Raw genomic sequence first — 18,416 nt, 5'->3', positions numbered from 1 at the left:
ACGACGGCGGGTCTAAAACTATCAGTCACAAGAAACGGACGTATGTCCGTTGGGACCACAAATCTAGAAGAACGCGAATTATAACAATTCGTTAAAAGTGAATAAGAGTAACTTGGGGCTCCGTGATACTACACTAAGGCAAGGATTCCTGACGGAACCTAGATTACATAGAAATAAGGGAATTTGTAATGAATCAAGAGATCAATAAATATGTGGAAGACTGTTTTTTATTAAAAAAACGTCAAAGGATTATTCCCGGATTCCCGGCCTAACTCCTTGGCAGATCCCGAACCGTGTCCTATTACCAAGGGCACAACAATGGTCTATTGATTAAGTATGTACTGATTCTCCATATGTGAGAACAATGTACTAAAATTTTCATACACTTTAAGTATCTCGAACCAGAAATTGGTGTACAAAGTTAACTGTCTCACGTAGACTAATAAATTAATTTCTTTAAGAAAAATTAAAATTCCGCACTAACATCCCGCGACGGCTCTCAATGCCTTTCTATTATATTATGTGATAGCTATCATTTGAGCCTTTCCTTTATATGTGTTAGATTGTTAATTAAAAATGTATATCTTTGTTCATTTTACATTATGTTGTAATTTTTCGTAAATTGTATTCTAAAATTCAAGATTACAATTTGCACACTTTCTTGCGACGATTCATAACTATAGTCTTCTCAAATTATAGATAAAAAGATTGTTTTTACTGTTTAGCTTGCATTCGTGTTTAATATGCGAGTATTTTTGTATCTATTATAGTTTACGTGTAAACGCCCAACCCTGGCTTTTAATATTCAAAATAAGTTATTGGTCATTACTGTATGAAATATCTATAAGAGTTTATCATCTTTTTAAATATTGACAAAAATGCAACATTTTATTTACCCACGCGCACGCACACACACACACACACACACACAAAATTATAGAAGTAATTTATTAAAATAATTTAAATGTACATTTTCAAATTACATAGGTTATTGAAAATAACTGATCTTTTGCTAAATAAACTGTAAATGCAAAAATAAATGCTACAATACATGTATTTACAATACGTGTGTATTTATATTTCAAATCTGATTGATATACATAATCATGTTTTACAAGTATGCATTACCGACACTTTGTAGATATAGCACATATCGGAACCAAAAAGTCGTGGACATAGCACGGAAGAGACCCAAAAGATCGTGGACATTACCTACGGGATTCGTGGACATTGGCTATGTAGTTCAATGTGCACGTTTTGTGCACATAGAGGCGCTAGCCCACAGAACACGAAAAATGCGGGCATGTCCACTCTCAGTCTTCTCTCTGCTATATATATATTTTGTATTTATTATTTTGTCATATTTTGTTCATATTTATTTGACACTTTGTATACGCCTATGTTTTCTCGTACATTATGCAGCCTTGCAACGAAATTTCAGTCGAGGGAACAAACGCAAGTATCGTTTGTTTATAAACTATCCGATGACATGTACACCAGGTCACACAAATGCCTTAACATATGAAGTTGCACGGGTGTCAAGGCATATCGAGTCGGCGTGTTCCGACTTTACATATTTTTACATCATGACCATGGTTATGAACATAACGGCAATGCTGTTTTGGCTATTTTAAAGCAATTGAAGCAATTGATTGATATTATAAATATTAACCTTTATTTGTCAATTGCTCCAGTTGCTTTGAAACAGTCAAAACAGTTTTGCCGCTATGTTCATAACCATAGTCATAATGTAAAAATATGTAGAGTCGGAACACGCCGACTCGATATGCCTTGACACCCGTGCAACTTCATATGTCAAGGCATTTGTGTGACCTGGTGTACACAGACCACACGTCAGTGTAGTGAGTTATCACTACAAAGTTTGTAGTACAAACAAATGCGTACACACCTACTCGGCGTAGGTCCGTAGGCTACGCCGATATCATTTTCATTTTTAGTACCATCGAAATGATGGCGCTTTTGCATCGGAGTTCGGTTTTCACTCCACCCCTTAATTAACATTATAATAATATATTATTGCTCTTTTTAAGCTATTAAAAAGATAATTAATCTAATGTACAAAATTAATCATAAATGTATCTCCGAAATATTCTAAAATTATGTTGTATTTGTTATTTTGTTAATGTAATATTTATTAAGTTTGTTTTAAATTAAAAATTTACATTTTTATATGAATATAAAAGCCTTAAATGTGTGTTTGTGTGTATACGTACACGTGTATAAAAGTGCATTAACATAATTATTCCGACATACTACATTACTATGATAGTACATTAACATTTTGGTACTTATTGGTAATTATTTTAGAAAATGACATACAAAATAAATATTTTAAATTATCAAATATCTATTGTCTTCTTTTAAACTGGTTAATAAATGAACAAGATTATCGGAATATTAATAGAACATTACAATAATATTGTAGTGATTATTTTAATGGATTATTTTAATTTTATTATTCTTTTATTTACTTCTTTCTACCACCTCTTTCCTTTGGTAATAAATTGATGACATTACCTGAAGTTAAATTATAATATGCAAGAGTATTGCTATCTTTAAAGAACATTCCCTGAAAGCAGAAAACGTTTTTATAACATATTTATAATGTTTATAACATATTTATAATGTTCGATACTTATTTATAATCGTAAAAAAATTTATCAATGATTATTACCTCGTATTGCAATTTTTGTTTTCCAGGTGGCATACCAGTTTGCTCATGGATAAGCGCTTTCATAGTTGCGACTGTATCGCTTACTTGTAAAGTAATATTCAACGTTTGTCCGTTTAACTTCCATTCAGCTTTCTCCGTCATCATTGGAACAGCAATGTTAAGTTGTACAGTACCCTGTAAAAAAAAAATTTTTTTTGAGAGGTTTTGTTACAATTTAAATTTTTTGGTAAACTAGAATATATTATACATGCACGTATGCCTTTTTTCTTTTCTTTCTTTTCTTTCCTTTCTTTCCTTTCAACACTTTAAACTTGTCAAACAGCTGTTAAAATAAAGCTGTCAAAGTACAAACTGTCGAATGCAATCATCTCTATGACAACCGATCGATAATAAACAAAATCATCTACACGAACTTGGCGATAGATAACGAAAAGAGGCTTCAAAAGTAAATAACATGCCTCTTTTAAGGTAAAATGCATTAATGGGTATTTATTTTTCACCTTATTTCTAGCGAGAAATTGTTGTTCTGGAATTAATGAATCCTCGGTTCTTAGTTTTTTAGCTTGTGGTTCTTCTTCTGGTTTACCAGCAGGATGTTTCAACCCAATCTTTGAAAGAAAAGAGAAATTTGATTTCAATAGCAATACATACTTATAGTTTTATAAGTTGCGTTTATACTTTATTATCACTAGGCCACACAAGCATGCGTCATTTTTTCCCATTATATAATAATTTACATTTTTACTTTCTTTAAAACACTTCTGCTTTTTGTATAATAACAAAGATACAAGCAGCGTTTGTATCTTTGTTATTGTACAAAATATTGAATATACAATATTGAATACCGAACAAAGATATCAGACAGAATGACTTGTGCCGACTTGTGTCATTAACTGGAAAGCGGCCAAGCAACTGTGTCAACTGCCAAAGTAACGCTATCAAAATACAAGCTGTCAAACGCAATCGTCTCGATGACAACCGATAAATGATAAACAAAATCATCAACATAAACATCGCGACGACAACCGCTCGATGACACATAGGGTGCGTTCGGGCAGCTCGCTACCGCGCTATCAACGCTAACGCTACTAGCTCCGTTCACGGAGCCAAGATAGCGCTAATGAATGCGAGCTCCGTGAACAGCAATAGCATAACGTGGTAGCGTGCGTCTGCTAATAAAAATGGAACAAGATCGTAAAAAAGCAATATTAACAGCAGTAGCACTTATAATACAAGAATTAATAGATTCATCGTCTAACAGTGATGATGGTAAAGATTTAAAAATAATAGAATAGAGTATGAATGTAAGAAAACATGTACCATGTATCAACATTAAAAATTAAAATATCGGCATTTCTCACATTTTCCGTAGAATTATTAGATGAATGTTTGTAATAAAATTAGGTGTTATTATTTTCAACACGTTAAATGCTGGACAAAAGATCCAGTCCAATTATAAATCTTTTGTCCAATATTAAACTAGTTGGAAATAATAACACCTAATTTTGTTACAAACATTCATCTGATAATTCAACGGAAAATGTGAGAAATGCCGATATTTTAATTTTTAATGCTGAGACATGGTACATGTTTTCTTACATTTATACTTTATTCTATAATTTTTCATTCTTCACCATCATCACTCTCAGACGATGAATCTATTAATTCTTGCATTATAAGTGCTACTGCTGTTAATATTGCTTTTTTACGATCTTGTTCCATTTTTATTAGCAGAAGCGCGCTACCACGCTATGCTATTGCTGTTCACGGAGCTCGCAAACGCTAACGCTACCAACACACTACCTCGGAAGGAATAGCGTTGATAGCGCGCAGTTATGACGTATCACACTACTATTAATGACGTCATAATTGCGTTTGGTAACACTACCAGCTAGCTCCGTGAACAGTCGATAGCGCTAAATAGCGCTAATAGCGTCTCCCCGAACGCATCCATAGTAATACACAACGCGAATTGACCAATTAGTAACGCAGAAGAGGCCTTATAAGTAATTAACATGCCTCTTTTAAGATAGATAGGAAATACAAATGGTGTTTAAACTTTTTACTTAACAAATCACTTACAGCAGCTGGCATTGGTGGCTGTATTGGCGGTGGTGTCGGCATAAATGGTGACATCGCCGGAGCTACAACAAATAATTATATTTTGATTAATTTTATCTATAAAAATGCAGTAACAAATATTTCTCAAGATATATATGAATATAAAAAAGCTTCATACTCATCAACGGTGGTGGTCTGGGTGCCATAGGCGGCATAGGTGCCATCATCATCATCGGCGCCTGCGGCATCATTGGTTGAGGTATTCCCATAGTGGGCATACTCATGGTAGGTGGTGGAGGCGGTTGAGCAGGTACTGATATAGGCTTCGGTGCCGGTGGTTTCGGAGGTGCTTTCAGTGTAGCTTGCGGTTTTGAAGCAACAGCAGCCATATGAGTAAGCTCAGCTGCACGATTTACTGGTTTTGGACCGATCTTTTCCTTCTCCTCATCAGGAAGAAGACCTTTGACCTTATGTATTTGATGAATTTGCTCCTCCAACGTGATATTGGCACGCGCAGCTCTTGTGGCAGCTTCCACGCTCGAAGTGTGACCATCCCATGTAACTTTGTCATCTTTCTTTTTGTCTTCTTCACCGATCTTTTTACCAATTGCTGTTTCCTCATCACCAATACCAAATATATCAGTACGCCTCTCAGCGAGTTGCTTGAGACTAGCTTCGATTGCAGTTCCTGGTGCAAATACGGTTTCCTGTGCCAATTTATCTAAATGTTTGTCTCTCTGTTCAACCCAACGTGGGTCTAATAGACCGATACGCATATGTTCTTGCACTTTACTAGCAGGAATACGTTCGCCAGTAATCGGCGAGATTAGATATTCATCCGGAGCCGCAGGACGAGCAGTTTTAGTCGCTGTAAAAATATTAACAAATAAAATGTTGATTTGTTAAAATAAATAATACTAAATCAAAAATAAAATATGTTTACCATGTTGTTTCGGATCATATCCCTTTTTGACCACCACATTTCCTGGTGTAGGCGGCAATGGAGGAGGCTGCATATTTGTTTCACGTGGTTTTGATTCTTTAGATTTATGAGTATCACCCGGTGGAGAAACATCGTCTTCTTCACTAGAGTCTTCCTCCATATCTTGTACCTTAAAATAAAGAAACCATTGATAAAGAAACCATTAGAGCAACATTACTGCATAATAAAATAACAGATGTATTTACTTGGTTATTATCTTTTGCACGATCTTTTTCGCCTTCTGTGCGCATCTGCGTTTCGTCTTCTGCATCACTATCGATTTGCATTTCCACATCCTCACCCTCTTCTATACGTTCCTATAAATCAACATTTTCAAATATAACTAAATATAGTTAATATATAATTTCATATTTTACAAACTAACAAACAATAAAGTAAAAATTATAACGTAAAATTATGTTCACACCTGCATAAGAACACGAGCACCAACTTCATCTGGTGTAGTTGGTGCTGGAAAATTGCCGACTTCAAATTGTTGGTAATCGACTGTCTCAACCACGACAAAATCATGCCAATCAATTTGTGCATAAGCAACCCTCTCTCTTTCCAATTCCTCTTCCTCTTTACGTCTTTGTGCTTCTTGATATTTTAAATATTCAGCCCGGTATTTTACTTGCTCCAAAATCTTATCCATATTGAGTGCCTCATCTTTGAGGCGCAGCAACAAATCTTTAGGTGGAATTAATACCTATCAAAAATCAAATTTAAAATTTTTTAGTCTATAAATAGCAAATGTATGGACTATTTTTTATTAGACTATTTATTATTTTAGTATATAGTATTAAAAACAAAAACAAGATATTTTTTATATACCTTAGTATACTGTTCCAAAAGTTTAGTAAAGTATTGAAACAATGAATGTTGAGGACGCAAGAAATCAAACTGGAAATTTCTTTGTTCACGATTCATTAAATTGGTCAAGAATTGTCTTCCATTACGTGCAACAAATTGTGCCGTGAGCTTTACAATATCTCTAAAAAAAGTGTGATTAAAATATAAAATATTCTACAAAATTATATATAAAGGTTATTACGTACAAATCTAAGGCTGATATTGAAGGGGGATCTGCGATAAATTCAAATTCAACTGGCGGATCTTTGGGCACAAATGGTTGTTCAACTTGTTTCAAGATTTCTTGCTGTTTTTGATGTGCAATAAGATTAACAGTTTTCCCAGGAACTGAACTTGATCCTATTGTAGGCTCTTGACCTTTTCCTTCCTTGAACTCCTTTACTTTATGCTGATAGTAAGCATGATAGGGATCCCCAAAGTTTAAAAAATTGAACTTGGGATTGCCCAGTTCATTCTGTCTGATTCTTGACTCAAACTCTGGTCCATTCCTAGCCACAAAGCTGGCGGTTTTATCAACAATGTCTAAGTTTCTATATAAGGAAGAACAAATAAATAACCATCAAGTTAAATAAATAATGCTAAACCAAAACTGGATATTTTAAAAGTATTGTGTGCAAAATACATTTAATATGCTGCTTTCTACTTCGTTTTGTAGCAAATATTTACTGCTAAATCTCTTTCGAATGATTTTGATAAAGGATACTCCTAACCTCAGGAGGTGGATAAATAATGCCTACTATCGGCTGTGAAGAAGGACCGTTGTTCTCTTCAGTCTCGGTGGTTGCCGATTGCGGCACTGCCACTTCTTGTGCAGGCATTTTGACCTGTGTATTTATATACTAAACACTGATCGGCTTATTTTTATGCTAACAAATATCACGAATTTGCTTAAAATTTACTATGACTTATCGATTATGAATGCAATTCGCCTTGGATGCTTAAAGTCGACAGATGCTGTGTTCCGAAATTTACTGCTAGTACTGAAAATCTATAGTTTATGTAACGTATATTATAGATTTTCAGTACTGGCAATGAATTTTAGAACGCAGCCAGAAGTGACAGTTCGAGTCCGAACTAGAGTCCCTAGAAATAAGAATCATGCATGTCACGGCATCGATCATGTAATTTTTCCCTAGGAGCGGAAACGTGAAAAATGACAACTTTTATGTGAATTCGACAATTTTATTCGTCCAATTCACGTAAAATTTTCACTTTCCACGTTTCCGCTCTTAGGGAAAAATTATATAATCGATGCCACAGACTGCATCACACCCATAGACTTATAAATAGACTTATAAATAGACCCAGCGTTCTGTGAGAGGAGTTGTTTAAGGCACTAGATATGTAGGTATTCTCATCCGCCATTTTGGTTCCTATTAGATGGAGAATTATAGCGTATACAGGGTGACACTTAAAGACTGCCCACTAAGTACATAGCGTTATTCCTTGCCAAAAAATGAGTCGAAAAAAGTCCTGAATCATTTTTAATAATTGACGTGTTACACATGTACGCTATACTATACTATATACGCTATAATTCTCCAACTAGTAGGAACCAAAATGGCGGATGAGAATACCTACATATCTAGTGCCTTAGTTGTCTGCGTCTTCTAAAGGACAGAATGATACGCAGTAAGGTGCTATCTCCGTCACTCTGCTAGTTTGAAGGAGGAACGTCGACAACGGTTGCGTTCCGTTTTGTGCATAGCACGCATCGTTCGCATCGCTAATGCTTAGCGCATTGGCTGCGTTTTGTTTCATTATGCGCATGATACATGCTTTGAAACGGAACGATATTGAACGCATTAGAAGCGGAAAATCAAAATGGATTCCACAATAAATTGCGCTATCAATGTGACAATGTTTTTAATTGATGAAATGAGTGACAGTAATAATAGTGAATCATCAATGACTCTTCCATTATGACTCTTCCTATTTTGACACTTTTTACAATATCGCCAGAGAGAAACCTGAGAGAGGCCACGCTGCCGTTTTCCGTACGACGCTTTCTCTAGGCCGTACGCTAGTGACGCACGTCCATTTCCGGCCGGCTTAGGAACTAAATAGCCACGTCCATTTTCCGCATCGGTCAAAAAGTCACGTCTATTTTCTGAGATGGTTCATATCCATGTTATATCCACAAGCGAAGCTATTTACGTCACGCGTCCTTGCCGTGCGTTAGACTGTTTGATCAACAGCAGCGTACAACAAAGAATCAAGCGTTTTTTAATCGAGTAAGGCGAATCGCTTGAATATTAAAGATCCCATATTCGAGACCTACTTTTTGCAACTTTTTTTTCCTTTTTTTGCATTTTTTTCAACTGTATATAATCAAATTAATAAATTAAAATAAAGTTTAATAATAAAATAATGTTAAAATAATGTTAATATAAAAATAATATTTAATAAGCTTTTATTGCAAAATTGTAAAATTATTTTTAATTTTTTTATTAACAATAACAAATCAGTTTTTATTAAATAATTATAAAAAATTTTTTATATTAAAAAATGCTTTTTATAATGTTTTTGTAATATTTAGTACATGCCATGTACAATAAAATATACATATTTTTATATAACTAACATATGATCTGTATTAAAAAATGTTTTCTCTTTCTCGATTCTTCAAAAAAAAAAGTATTAATCGTAAAGAGTGATTCAAATAATAATTTCAATGTAGAAAGAAATTCAGTCTCTTATGCAAATGTAATACAAGTAACGATAGCATCGATCTCATTCTTAATAATGTGCAGTGGCTTAACGGAAAATAGTTGGTCTATCACAACGCAGATCAGGTTTCGAGACTGAGTGGTGTCCGATTTTTTTCAAGTTTATGGTACATCTTATATAGATCACATTTAGATTTGATAATTTAACACAGGCTTCGGAATTATTTTATCTTTTCAGCCGATTCTCGTGGTACACGCCTCCTTTCCTCTCTTCACCGCGCGCGCGGCAAACGCTAGGGCCAGCGCCGCCGAGCGTTAGGAGCGGCGCTATCCGATTAATGTTAAAAAAATTTATTAAAAATATTTTTTTCCTTAATAGCAATAGTACCTCATGGGTGACGTGGAAATCTATTGAAATATTTTCACATAATAAATTTAAAAATAAAAAAAAATATTTTTAATAAATTTTTTTAACTTTTAATGATCAAGGAAGAAGAACTCAACATTTATCGGATAGCGCTGCTCCTAACGCTCGGCGGCGCTGGCCCTAGCGGCTGCCGCGCGCGCGGTGAAGAGAGGAAAGGAGGCATATACCACGAGAATCGGCTGAAAAGATGAAATAATTCCGAGGCCTGATTTAACAAGAAATAAGTCAAAGAGATTTATGTAGATTTTTTTACTTTTTTTTACTATTTGTTTATTCATGATACATAATGATACATATATTTATTAATGTGATTATATTTAACAGAAATATGAATATATTTAAAGAAGAACACGTAAAATTTATAAATAACTGAAAAAAAGATATATAAATAATTATTTAGTAATAATAATTAATAGTGGTCTTCCACGCTACCCATGAGGTGCCACTAATAGCGCGTTAGATTTTTTTTAAAGTGGATCTTCGCCTGTAGTCCTATTATACCACTTTTTATTACATTATATATTTACAAAAGATATACATATATATACAGGGTGGGCCATTTTAATACATCCACGCAAATTTTTCCGTAAGTAAGCCAAATACAGAAAAATGGTTCAGACAAAAGTTGTTCAAGACAATGGGGGTCACCTATTTGTGTTAGTGACTTTGACCTTGAAGTCAATTTTCAAGGTCATTTGACGGTCAGAGTTATTTTTTTAAATAAAAACCCCTATTTTTGATTCCAAAATCTAATAGCTGGTGTCAAGAGCTTTTCAAAACACTATAATAAAGTTATTTTTTATTAAGTGCTTTTCGAGTTAGGAGGCTTGTAAATTACAGTATTTTGACATAAAATACAAAATATCTTGTAAAACATTCAATTTTTGGGATTCTTACTTTAATACTTTTATGCATAAAATAATGAGACAAATCAATTGGTATAAAGAAAACACATTGGTTTCAAAAAAAAGTATGCAGTTGCATGTTGCAAATTACATATTTATTCTTGAAAGCAACTATGTGTTTTCTTTATATCAATTGATTCGTCTCATTATTTTATGCATAAAAGTATTAAGGTAAGATTCCCAAAAATTGAATGTTTTACAAGATATTTTGTATTTTATGTCAAAATACTGTAATTTACAAGCCTCATAACTCAAGAAGTTCTTAATGAAAAATAACTTCATTATAGTGTTTTGAAAAGCTCTTGACACCAGCTATTAAATTTTGGAATCAAAAATAGGGGGTTTATTTAAAAAAATAACTCTGACCTTCAAATGACCTTGAAAATTGACTTTGAGGTCAAAGTCACTAACACAAATAGGTGACCCTTATTGTCCTGAACAACTTTTGTCTGAACCATTTTTCTGTATTTGGCTTACTTACGGAGAAATTTACGTGGATGGATTAAAATAGCCCACCCGGTATATATATATATATATATATATATATATCTTTTGTAAATATATAATGTAATAAAAAGTGGTATAATAGGGCTACAGGCGAAGATCCACTTTAAAAAAAATCTAACGCGCTATTAGTGGCACCTCATGGGTAGCGTGGAAGACCACTATTAATTATTATTACTAAATAATTATTTATATATCTTTTTTCAGTTATTTATAAATTTTACGTGTTCTTCTTTAAATATATTCATATTTCTGTTAAATATAATCACATTAATAAATATATGTATCATTATGTATCATGAATAAACAAATAGTAAAAAAAAAAGTAAAAAAATCTACATAAATCTCTTTGACTTATTTCTTGTTAAATCAGGCCTCGGAATTATTTCATCTTTTCAGCCGATTCTCGTGGTATATGCCTCCTTTCCTCTCTTCACCGCGCGCGCGGCAGCCGCTAGGGCCAGCGCCGCCGAGCGTTAGGAGCAGCGCTATCCGATAAATGTTGAGTTCTTCTTCCTTGATCATTAAAAGTTAAAAAAATTTATTAAAAATATTTTTTTTATTTTTAAATTTATTATGTGAAAATATTTCAATAGATTTCCACGTCACCCATGAGGTACTATTGCTATTGAGGAAAAAAATATTTTTAATAAATTTTTTTAACATTAATCGGATAGCGCCGCTCCTAACGCTCGGCGGCGCTGGCCCTAGCGTTTGCCGCGCGCGCGGTGAAGAGAGGAAAGGAGGCGTGTACCACGAGAATCGGCTGAAAAGATAAAATAATTCCGAAGCCTGTGTTAAATTATCAAATCTAAATGTGATCTATATAAGATGTACCATAAACTTGAAAAAAATCGGACACCACTCAGTCTCGAAACCTGATCTGCGTTGTGATAGACCAACTATTTTCCGTTAAGCCACTGCACATTATTAAGAATGAGATCGATGCTATCGTTACTTGTATTACATTTGCATAAGAGACTGAATTTCTTTCTACATTGAAATTATTATTTGAATCACTCTTTACGATTAATACTTTTTTTTTTGAAGAATCGAGAAAGAGAAAACATTTTTTAATACAGATCATATGTTAGTTATATAAAAATATGTATATTTTATTGTACATGGCATGTACTAAATATTACAAAAACATTATAAAAAGCATTTTTTAATATAAAAAATTTTTTATAATTATTTAATAAAAACTGATTTGTTATTGTTAATAAAAAAATTAAAAATAATTTTACAATTTTGCAATAAAAGCTTATTAAATATTATTTTTATATTAACATTATTTTAACATTATTTTATTATTAAACTTTATTTTAATTTATTAATTTGATTATATACAGTTGAAAAAAATGCAAAAAAAGGAAAAAAAAGTTGCAAAAAGTAGGTCTCGAATATGGGATCTTTAATATTCAAGCGATTCGCCTTACTCGATTAAAAAACGCTTGATTCTTTGTTGTACGCTGCTGTTGATCAAACAGTCTAACGCACGGCAAGGACGCGTGACGTAAATAGCTTCGCTTGTGGATATAACATGGACATGAACCATCTCAGAAAATAGACGTGACTTTTTGACCGATGCGGAAAATGGACGTGGCTATTTAGTTCCTAAGCCGGCCGGAAATGGACGTGCGTCACTAGCGTACGGCCTAGAGAAAGCGTCGTACGGAAAACGGCAGCGTGGCCTCTCTCAGGTTTCTCTCTGATATCGCTATCAATCGCCATATGCAATTACGCAATCGCATGGAACGCATAAGCTGCAATGCTGCCAGAAACGAGCGGCGGCATCACACTAATACAACCGAGAACCGATGACGTCACCCTATCCGTGTGAGCTCGACCCGGTCGACCAATGGAAGAGAACGCCGTCTCCCTTCCACCGAGCCGACGCAACAGACGATAAATGCGAAGAAGTAAGTGTTTCTAAGGCATGTGGCTGGAATATGAAAAATCCCGTGTTCGAGATTTGCTTCTCGCAACTTTCTTTTCTTTTTTCCGCATTTGTTTCTAACAGTGTAAATTATCAAATAATCTTTTTTTTGCTTAAAAAATAATAGTTTATATTTATTAATAATATTCGCATATGTTAAAACTAACAATTTTTGAAATAATTCAGATTTGCTATTGTCAATAGAAAAATGAAGTTATTTTGCAATATTGCAACAAAGTGTAAATTTAACATATACTATGTTCTTGCCATTCGCCTTATTCGTTTAGCCATGCTTGCTTTGGCATTTATGTCTATCGACTCGAAAGATTTTACATACCTGTAAAACTTTTAATTATTTCCCAACTTACAATTAGTCACTCGCGTCCTGATATTTTTTCTCCCGTTCAATAATTTTCTATTCGTACATTCGGAGAATCCGAATAGTGAGATCAATAATGTACTTAATTTTCGTACACTCTAGTATCTCAATCTGAGATCGGTGTACATTTTAACGTGTCAAATGTAGACGAATTATTTCTATATAAAAGATAATTAAAATTTTCACACCAACAATCTATGATATATGCTCCATATGCCATATTATATTTTATTCCATTTTTAATCATTTATTTTAAACTACTGCATATTAGCAAAAGTTACTGTACTATGGAGATGAGTGGAGGAGACGGTAACATATATTATAAATGCAGTCAGATTTATTGTACTCTTGTTAAAATATTGTAAAAATAATGTATTATTAGTAATTATAATAGTATTTATTAGTAATTATAATAGTATTATTAATAGTGGTCTTCCGCACCACCTTCGAGGTTCCACTAACGGCGCGTTAGGTTTTTTTAGTGGACCTTCGCAAGGAGCCCTATTATACCACATTTCATTAATCTTTCTATATATTTCTTTTATACATATGTGATGTCATTTGCAGACAAAATACTTTTTTTACACTTGTCATTTACAAGTGCGGTGTCATTTGCAGACAAGATACTCTTTTTACTCTTGTCATTTACAAGTGCGGTGTCATTTGCAGACAAGATACTCTTTTTACTCTTGTCATTTACAAGTGTGGTGTCATTTGCAGACAAGATACTCTTTTTACTCTTGTCATTTACAAGTGTAGTGTCATTTGCAGATATACCAAATTTTAAACAATTTCAACAAAATTTGGCAAAATTACGACGATTTATATCTTAAAATCTTATTGAATTTGGGAATAAAAATTTTTCAATTTTTTATTTTTATTATTAAAAATAAGCATCGAACAAAAAAACTGCAAATAGAAAAAAGTTTCGTCTCATCATTCTCTACAAGCCTATGTTTAAAAAAAATTAATTTTGCGACTTTCAAAATTTTCATGCTTCGAGACGTTTAGACGATATTTTTACACGATTTCGAGCGCAGAGCGATTTCGTTGATCCGCGTCCTCAATTGTGTTTATAAGTCGCGTACAAACAGAGATCAGACTAGTTCCTTCGGTTCCTTATCAGTTAATACACTTGACGGAAAAGTCGATTTGAAGAATATTGCGAAATATAAAAAACTTTGTTATTAGCGATATGGATGATGGGAACTCCTAATTCTTATAGGTAAGTTAAATTGATTATAGTTAGGATTTCTTATAAAAAATATGCAATATTAAAATAAATGACATTAAATTTTTTAATTATAGATGTGTTGCTGATCGATTTGATGTTGGCAAAGGAACTGCTTGGAGATGTGTAGGAAAAGTTGTAAATGCTTTGTATTTACATCTTGACAAATTTATCACATGGCCGAATAGAGAAAAAGCTGAAGAAATTTGGACATGCATTAAAAACAGATACAAATTTCCCAAAGTAATAGGAGCAATAGATGGCACTCATATTAAAATTGCTACACCAAAACTGCATCCAGAGGCTTACATAAATAGAAAGGGCTATCACTCCATACAATTACAGGTATATTTAAAATTGTTAAAGATATTTTTTAACATTATACTAACAGCACAAAAATCACTAAAAGAACGTTTTTAAAATGATTAAAAAACATCTGTTAGTCATTTTTTAGACGTCTTTTTAAAACTAATGTCCATGCTACTAGAAATCGGTCCGAGATATTGCAAGTTGATTGATTATACATTTTTAGAGACATATCTGGATAGTTCTTTATTCTAAAAAAATATAATTTTTTTTTCAGGTAATATGTGATCATGAATTAAAATTTACTCATGTTTATGCAGGACAGGTAGGGTCAGTGCATGACATGAGAGTTTTCAGATTATCAGGATTTGAAAACTTATGCACAGAGCAACACTTTCCTGAAAATAGTCATCTATTAGGCGACGCAGCATACAGCATTCAGAAATGTATAATGGTTCCTTTTAAAGACAACGGACATTTAACAAATGCACAAATTACATATAACACAAGGTTATCTCAAGCAAGAATGATGATAGAAAGAGCTATAGGCTTATTGAAAGGAAGATTTAGGAGTCTTTTGGATACATTGCCTATGAGAAGAACCGATTTAATACCGAAATATATAGTTGCATGTTGCATTCTACACAATATTTGTATAAATCACGATGATTACATAGATGTGCCTGTTATTGTGCAAAATGAATGTCTACAAAATGTTGCTCAAAATGTAATACAAGGTCTGCGAGAGGAAGGTGTCGAAAAACGCAATACAATAATGTATTATTTGCAAAATGAAAATTATAATTTGTAATAAAGTTATCTTGAAAATAAAGTTATAGAAAAAATACTATATTTTTCATTATTATTCTTTACTTTGAAATATACAAAACTTTCAGTGTTTAATAGAATCCAATAGATATAATGTTATTATTATATAAATACACAGACATTGTAAAACATTAATATAATAAGAACAATATTTATACATTAAACATATTTATTTTTCTTATCATTTTCTTTACAAACTTCTTTTATAATATATATATTGATGAGAGGATCTCAAGCCCAAGTAGATTGTATTTCTTGATATATATTTTTTATTAATCAATGTTTGAACAATTTTTTGACACGCAAATCAATTCTTTTATAATATTTGTATTTTTATCAGTCTTTATTATTACTTATTGATAATCCTATTATTATTTATAATAAGCGTAAAGAAAAACTATCACAATTTCATGACATAAAATTACATATGAAATAATAAAACTTAAAAAAGAATATCACAATTACATACATCTTATTACATAAAATAAAATTTTATGAAACAAATATATATATTAAATAAAAAAAATTTGGTAATACTGCAGAATATATATATAATAATGTATAATATGTATAATAAACTAAAATACGCAGCAATAATAGGATTATTTAACATATTTAAAATATAACAGTAAAATGAAAATAAGTTTAGATTATAACTTATAACGGTAACACATATGTTATTTTTCAAGCATCTTTGTCATTAAGTTTTCTATATTTCTTAGATAAGCCATTTTTTCTTCATGTCTTTTCTGAGCATTTTTCTCTTTTTCTTCTTTAAATTGTATAGATTTTTCAAAATAATTTTCTACTACGTGATTAATTTTTCGTTTCTTTGGCGCTGCAACAAAAAAAGTAATAATTTGAGATAAAAATAATAACAAAATATTTTTTTAAAAAATTTTAATATTATTTATATATTTCATATAATTTTTTTTACGATTCTAATCACTTTTAAAAAGTAATTTAAAATGAGTCCTACACTTGTTCAATATAATTCTGTATTATAAAATATGACCATTGATAATCTAATCATTGTATTTAATAATTTTATTATTATATTTTATAATAAATTATGATACCTTCTGGACTTTCTGAATTATTTTTTATATCAGTTTTTGTAATAGCAACATTAGACCCAGCTATTGCTTGTGGTTCAATCCATGGTTTTGTACCAAATATCTCGTGCATGATCTAACATAAAAAAGATTTTCTTCGTTCTATAATATGTATTTCATTAATAATTATAAAAGATATAATAATAAATTATTACAAAATAATAATACACTTTACTCAAAGTTACTAAAAGTAATAACATTACTTAACTTCGTATATAATTTTGTAATATATATAATTGATTATTACAATTGCTATTTTGTAATGATTTATTATTACAAAACAATACATTATCCTTAATAATAAATAATTTTTACTTCCAAATTTTTAATAAATAATATACCTCATAATATTCCCACTGCTTTCTACTATTTCCAGATTTCTTATTGTGATCTGTAGGACTTATATGACCTTTTTAGACTTTGAAATTTTGTTGCGCATTTTGTAGGAGATATTTGATATCCTGCATGTTCCATTTTTTTGGATAACATGCTCCAGCATCGTTTTGTTGAAATTTTAGGATTATTGAAATCTGCCATATGTTCTTTATATATATTTATAAGCAGCATTGTTTCTGGACGGGTCCATATATGTTGATCTAGACAAATAGAAAACAATTTTAATGTTCTTTCTTAAAAATTAATTAAATCTTAATCTATATTTTAATTTACCTTTTAACTCGAAAGTTGAATCGTTTTCACTACAGCTTGGGTCGTTTACATTAGCAACTACGTCCGTGTCTGTATTTTCTATAAAATATTAATTTGATATTTTTTTAGATTCAGAGGAATATTTCTTATTAAACTTTTTATAATATTTAGGAAAATATTTAGGATAAATGTAATATTTAGAATAATATTTAGGATAAATGTTACAAATAAATAAATCAATAATAAACATAAATATAATTTTACCTGATTCTGATATAACTCTTTTTTTTAGATTTACTTTCATACGATTTTCTTTTTGCTTCTTTCTTTTTGCTTTTTCTAATAAGGCGTATGCAAATTCGTGATCTGTTAATATTTAAATATAAGATAAGAACAATAAATAAATATTAAATTAATATATAGATTATGTCAATTTTTATGTAGATAGATAGATTTTTAAAAATTATAAATGTACTTACCATTTCTTACTTTCTCGGCGTCTTCCAACGACACAATTATTGAATATTCAACATTATTTTCCGCGTCAATTAAAGTTAATTCTTTTGACTCCATGTTTCGTATTGCACTCGTCATCATGCTGTAGCTGCCTCACCTCTGTAACCGCAGTAGCCACAGCAGGAAGTGACGACAAAATTAATGACGTCATTAGTCTCTTGCAGCACTGCCACAGCGTGCTATGGTGAATTTTGGAACGGCATTTGCAGTGCTGCCAGTGCTGGTAATCAATTTTGAAACACAGGGTGTTTACGATAATTCAAGTTCGAGTTAGTTTCACTAGGACCGAAAAATGAGATAGACATAACCATCTAGAACCTTTATGATTTATGACAACT

At 31.8% G+C, this 18,416-nt stretch overlaps 3 protein-coding genes and 1 long non-coding RNA gene across 5 annotated transcripts; 2 read left to right on the top strand and 2 right to left on the bottom strand.

Moving 5' to 3' along the window:
- Positions 1-1,052: 1,052 nt before the first annotated feature.
- Sf3a1 (splicing factor 3a subunit 1) lies at positions 1,053-7,587 on the bottom strand. Its single transcript, XM_012363599.2, has 11 exons — positions 7,315-7,587; positions 6,797-7,133; positions 6,573-6,732; positions 6,166-6,447; positions 5,945-6,055; positions 5,700-5,868; positions 4,935-5,624; positions 4,778-4,839; positions 3,196-3,303; positions 2,696-2,869; positions 1,053-2,590 (listed from the first exon to the last, which is right to left on the bottom strand). Exons 1-11 carry the CDS (start codon positions 7,427-7,429, stop codon positions 2,489-2,491), a joined length of 2,310 nt encoding a protein of 769 aa, XP_012219022.1. The 5' UTR covers positions 7,430-7,587; the 3' UTR covers positions 1,053-2,488.
- LOC137001183 (uncharacterized) lies at positions 1,315-2,951 on the top strand. The gene is made up of 2 exons (XR_010891298.1): positions 1,315-1,455; positions 2,722-2,951. It is a non-coding gene; the product is annotated as an uncharacterized lncRNA (long non-coding RNA).
- Positions 7,588-14,346: 6,759 nt separating the features above from the next.
- Positions 14,347-15,818, top strand: LOC137001181 (uncharacterized). The gene is made up of 3 exons (XM_067359547.1): positions 14,347-14,659; positions 14,743-15,010; positions 15,249-15,818. The coding sequence occupies exons 1-3, from the start codon at positions 14,634-14,636 to the stop codon at positions 15,780-15,782; spliced, it is 828 nt and encodes a 275-aa protein (XP_067215648.1). The 5' UTR covers positions 14,347-14,633; the 3' UTR covers positions 15,783-15,818.
- A 227-nt stretch (positions 15,819-16,045) lies between these two features.
- LOC137001182 (uncharacterized) lies at positions 16,046-18,242 on the bottom strand. 2 transcript variants are annotated; one of them, XR_010891297.1, is made up of 6 exons: positions 18,042-18,241; positions 17,827-17,928; positions 17,584-17,661; positions 17,256-17,510; positions 16,879-16,990; positions 16,046-16,637 (listed from the first exon to the last, which is right to left on the bottom strand). XR_010891297.1 is itself a non-coding variant. In XM_067359548.1 (5 exons), exons 1-4 carry the CDS (start codon positions 18,157-18,159, stop codon positions 17,296-17,298), a joined length of 513 nt encoding a protein of 170 aa, XP_067215649.1. In that variant the 5' UTR covers positions 18,160-18,242; the 3' UTR covers positions 16,046-16,637; positions 17,256-17,295. The 2 variants fall into 2 exon arrangements, 1 of the variants encoding a protein (XP_067215649.1); XM_067359548.1 differs by lacking the exon at positions 16,879-16,990 and having other exon boundaries at positions 18,042-18,242.
- Between the last annotated feature and the right edge of the window lie 174 nt (positions 18,243-18,416).

The sequence above is a fragment of the Linepithema humile genome, chromosome 7 (assembly GCF_040581485.1).
Source record: "Linepithema humile isolate Giens D197 chromosome 7, Lhum_UNIL_v1.0, whole genome shotgun sequence".
Classification (NCBI taxonomy): domain Eukaryota; kingdom Metazoa; phylum Arthropoda; class Insecta; order Hymenoptera; family Formicidae; genus Linepithema; species Linepithema humile.
This window is presented reverse-complemented; position numbering and strand designations above follow the sequence as displayed.

What these genes read in the sequence shown, in the direction of transcription:
- Sf3a1 (XM_012363599.2), bottom strand. Translation starts at nt 7,429, where the DNA reads ATGCCTGCACAAGAAGTGGCAGTGCCGCAATCGGCAACCACCGAGACT. An exon ending in TTTTGGAACAGTATACTAAG is followed by an intron (nt 6,448 to 6,572) that starts GTATATAAAAAA and finishes GATTTTTGATAG; the next exon opens with GTATTAATTCCACCTAAAGA. An exon ending in AATTTCTCGCTAGAAATAAG is followed by an intron (nt 2,870 to 3,195) that starts GTGAAAAATAAA and finishes TTTTTTTTACAG; the next exon opens with GGTACTGTACAACTTAACAT.
- LOC137001182 (XM_067359548.1), bottom strand. Translation starts at nt 18,159, where the DNA reads ATGATGACGAGTGCAATACGAAACATGGAGTCAAAAGAATTAACTTTA. An exon ending in CGCCGAGAAAGTAAGAAATG is followed by an intron (nt 17,929 to 18,041) that starts GTAAGTACATTT and finishes AAATATTAACAG; the next exon opens with ATCACGAATTTGCATACGCC. An exon ending in TTCAACTTTCGAGTTAAAAG is followed by an intron (nt 17,511 to 17,583) that starts GTAAATTAAAAT and finishes CTATTTGTCTAG; the next exon opens with ATCAACATATATGGACCCGT.
- LOC137001181 (XM_067359547.1), top strand. Translation starts at nt 14,634, where the DNA reads ATGATGGGAACTCCTAATTCTTATAG. An exon ending in GGAACTCCTAATTCTTATAG is followed by an intron (nt 14,660 to 14,742) that starts GTAAGTTAAATT and finishes TTTTAATTATAG; the next exon opens with ATGTGTTGCTGATCGATTTG. An exon ending in ATCACTCCATACAATTACAG is followed by an intron (nt 15,011 to 15,248) that starts GTATATTTAAAA and finishes TTTTTTTTTCAG; the next exon opens with GTAATATGTGATCATGAATT.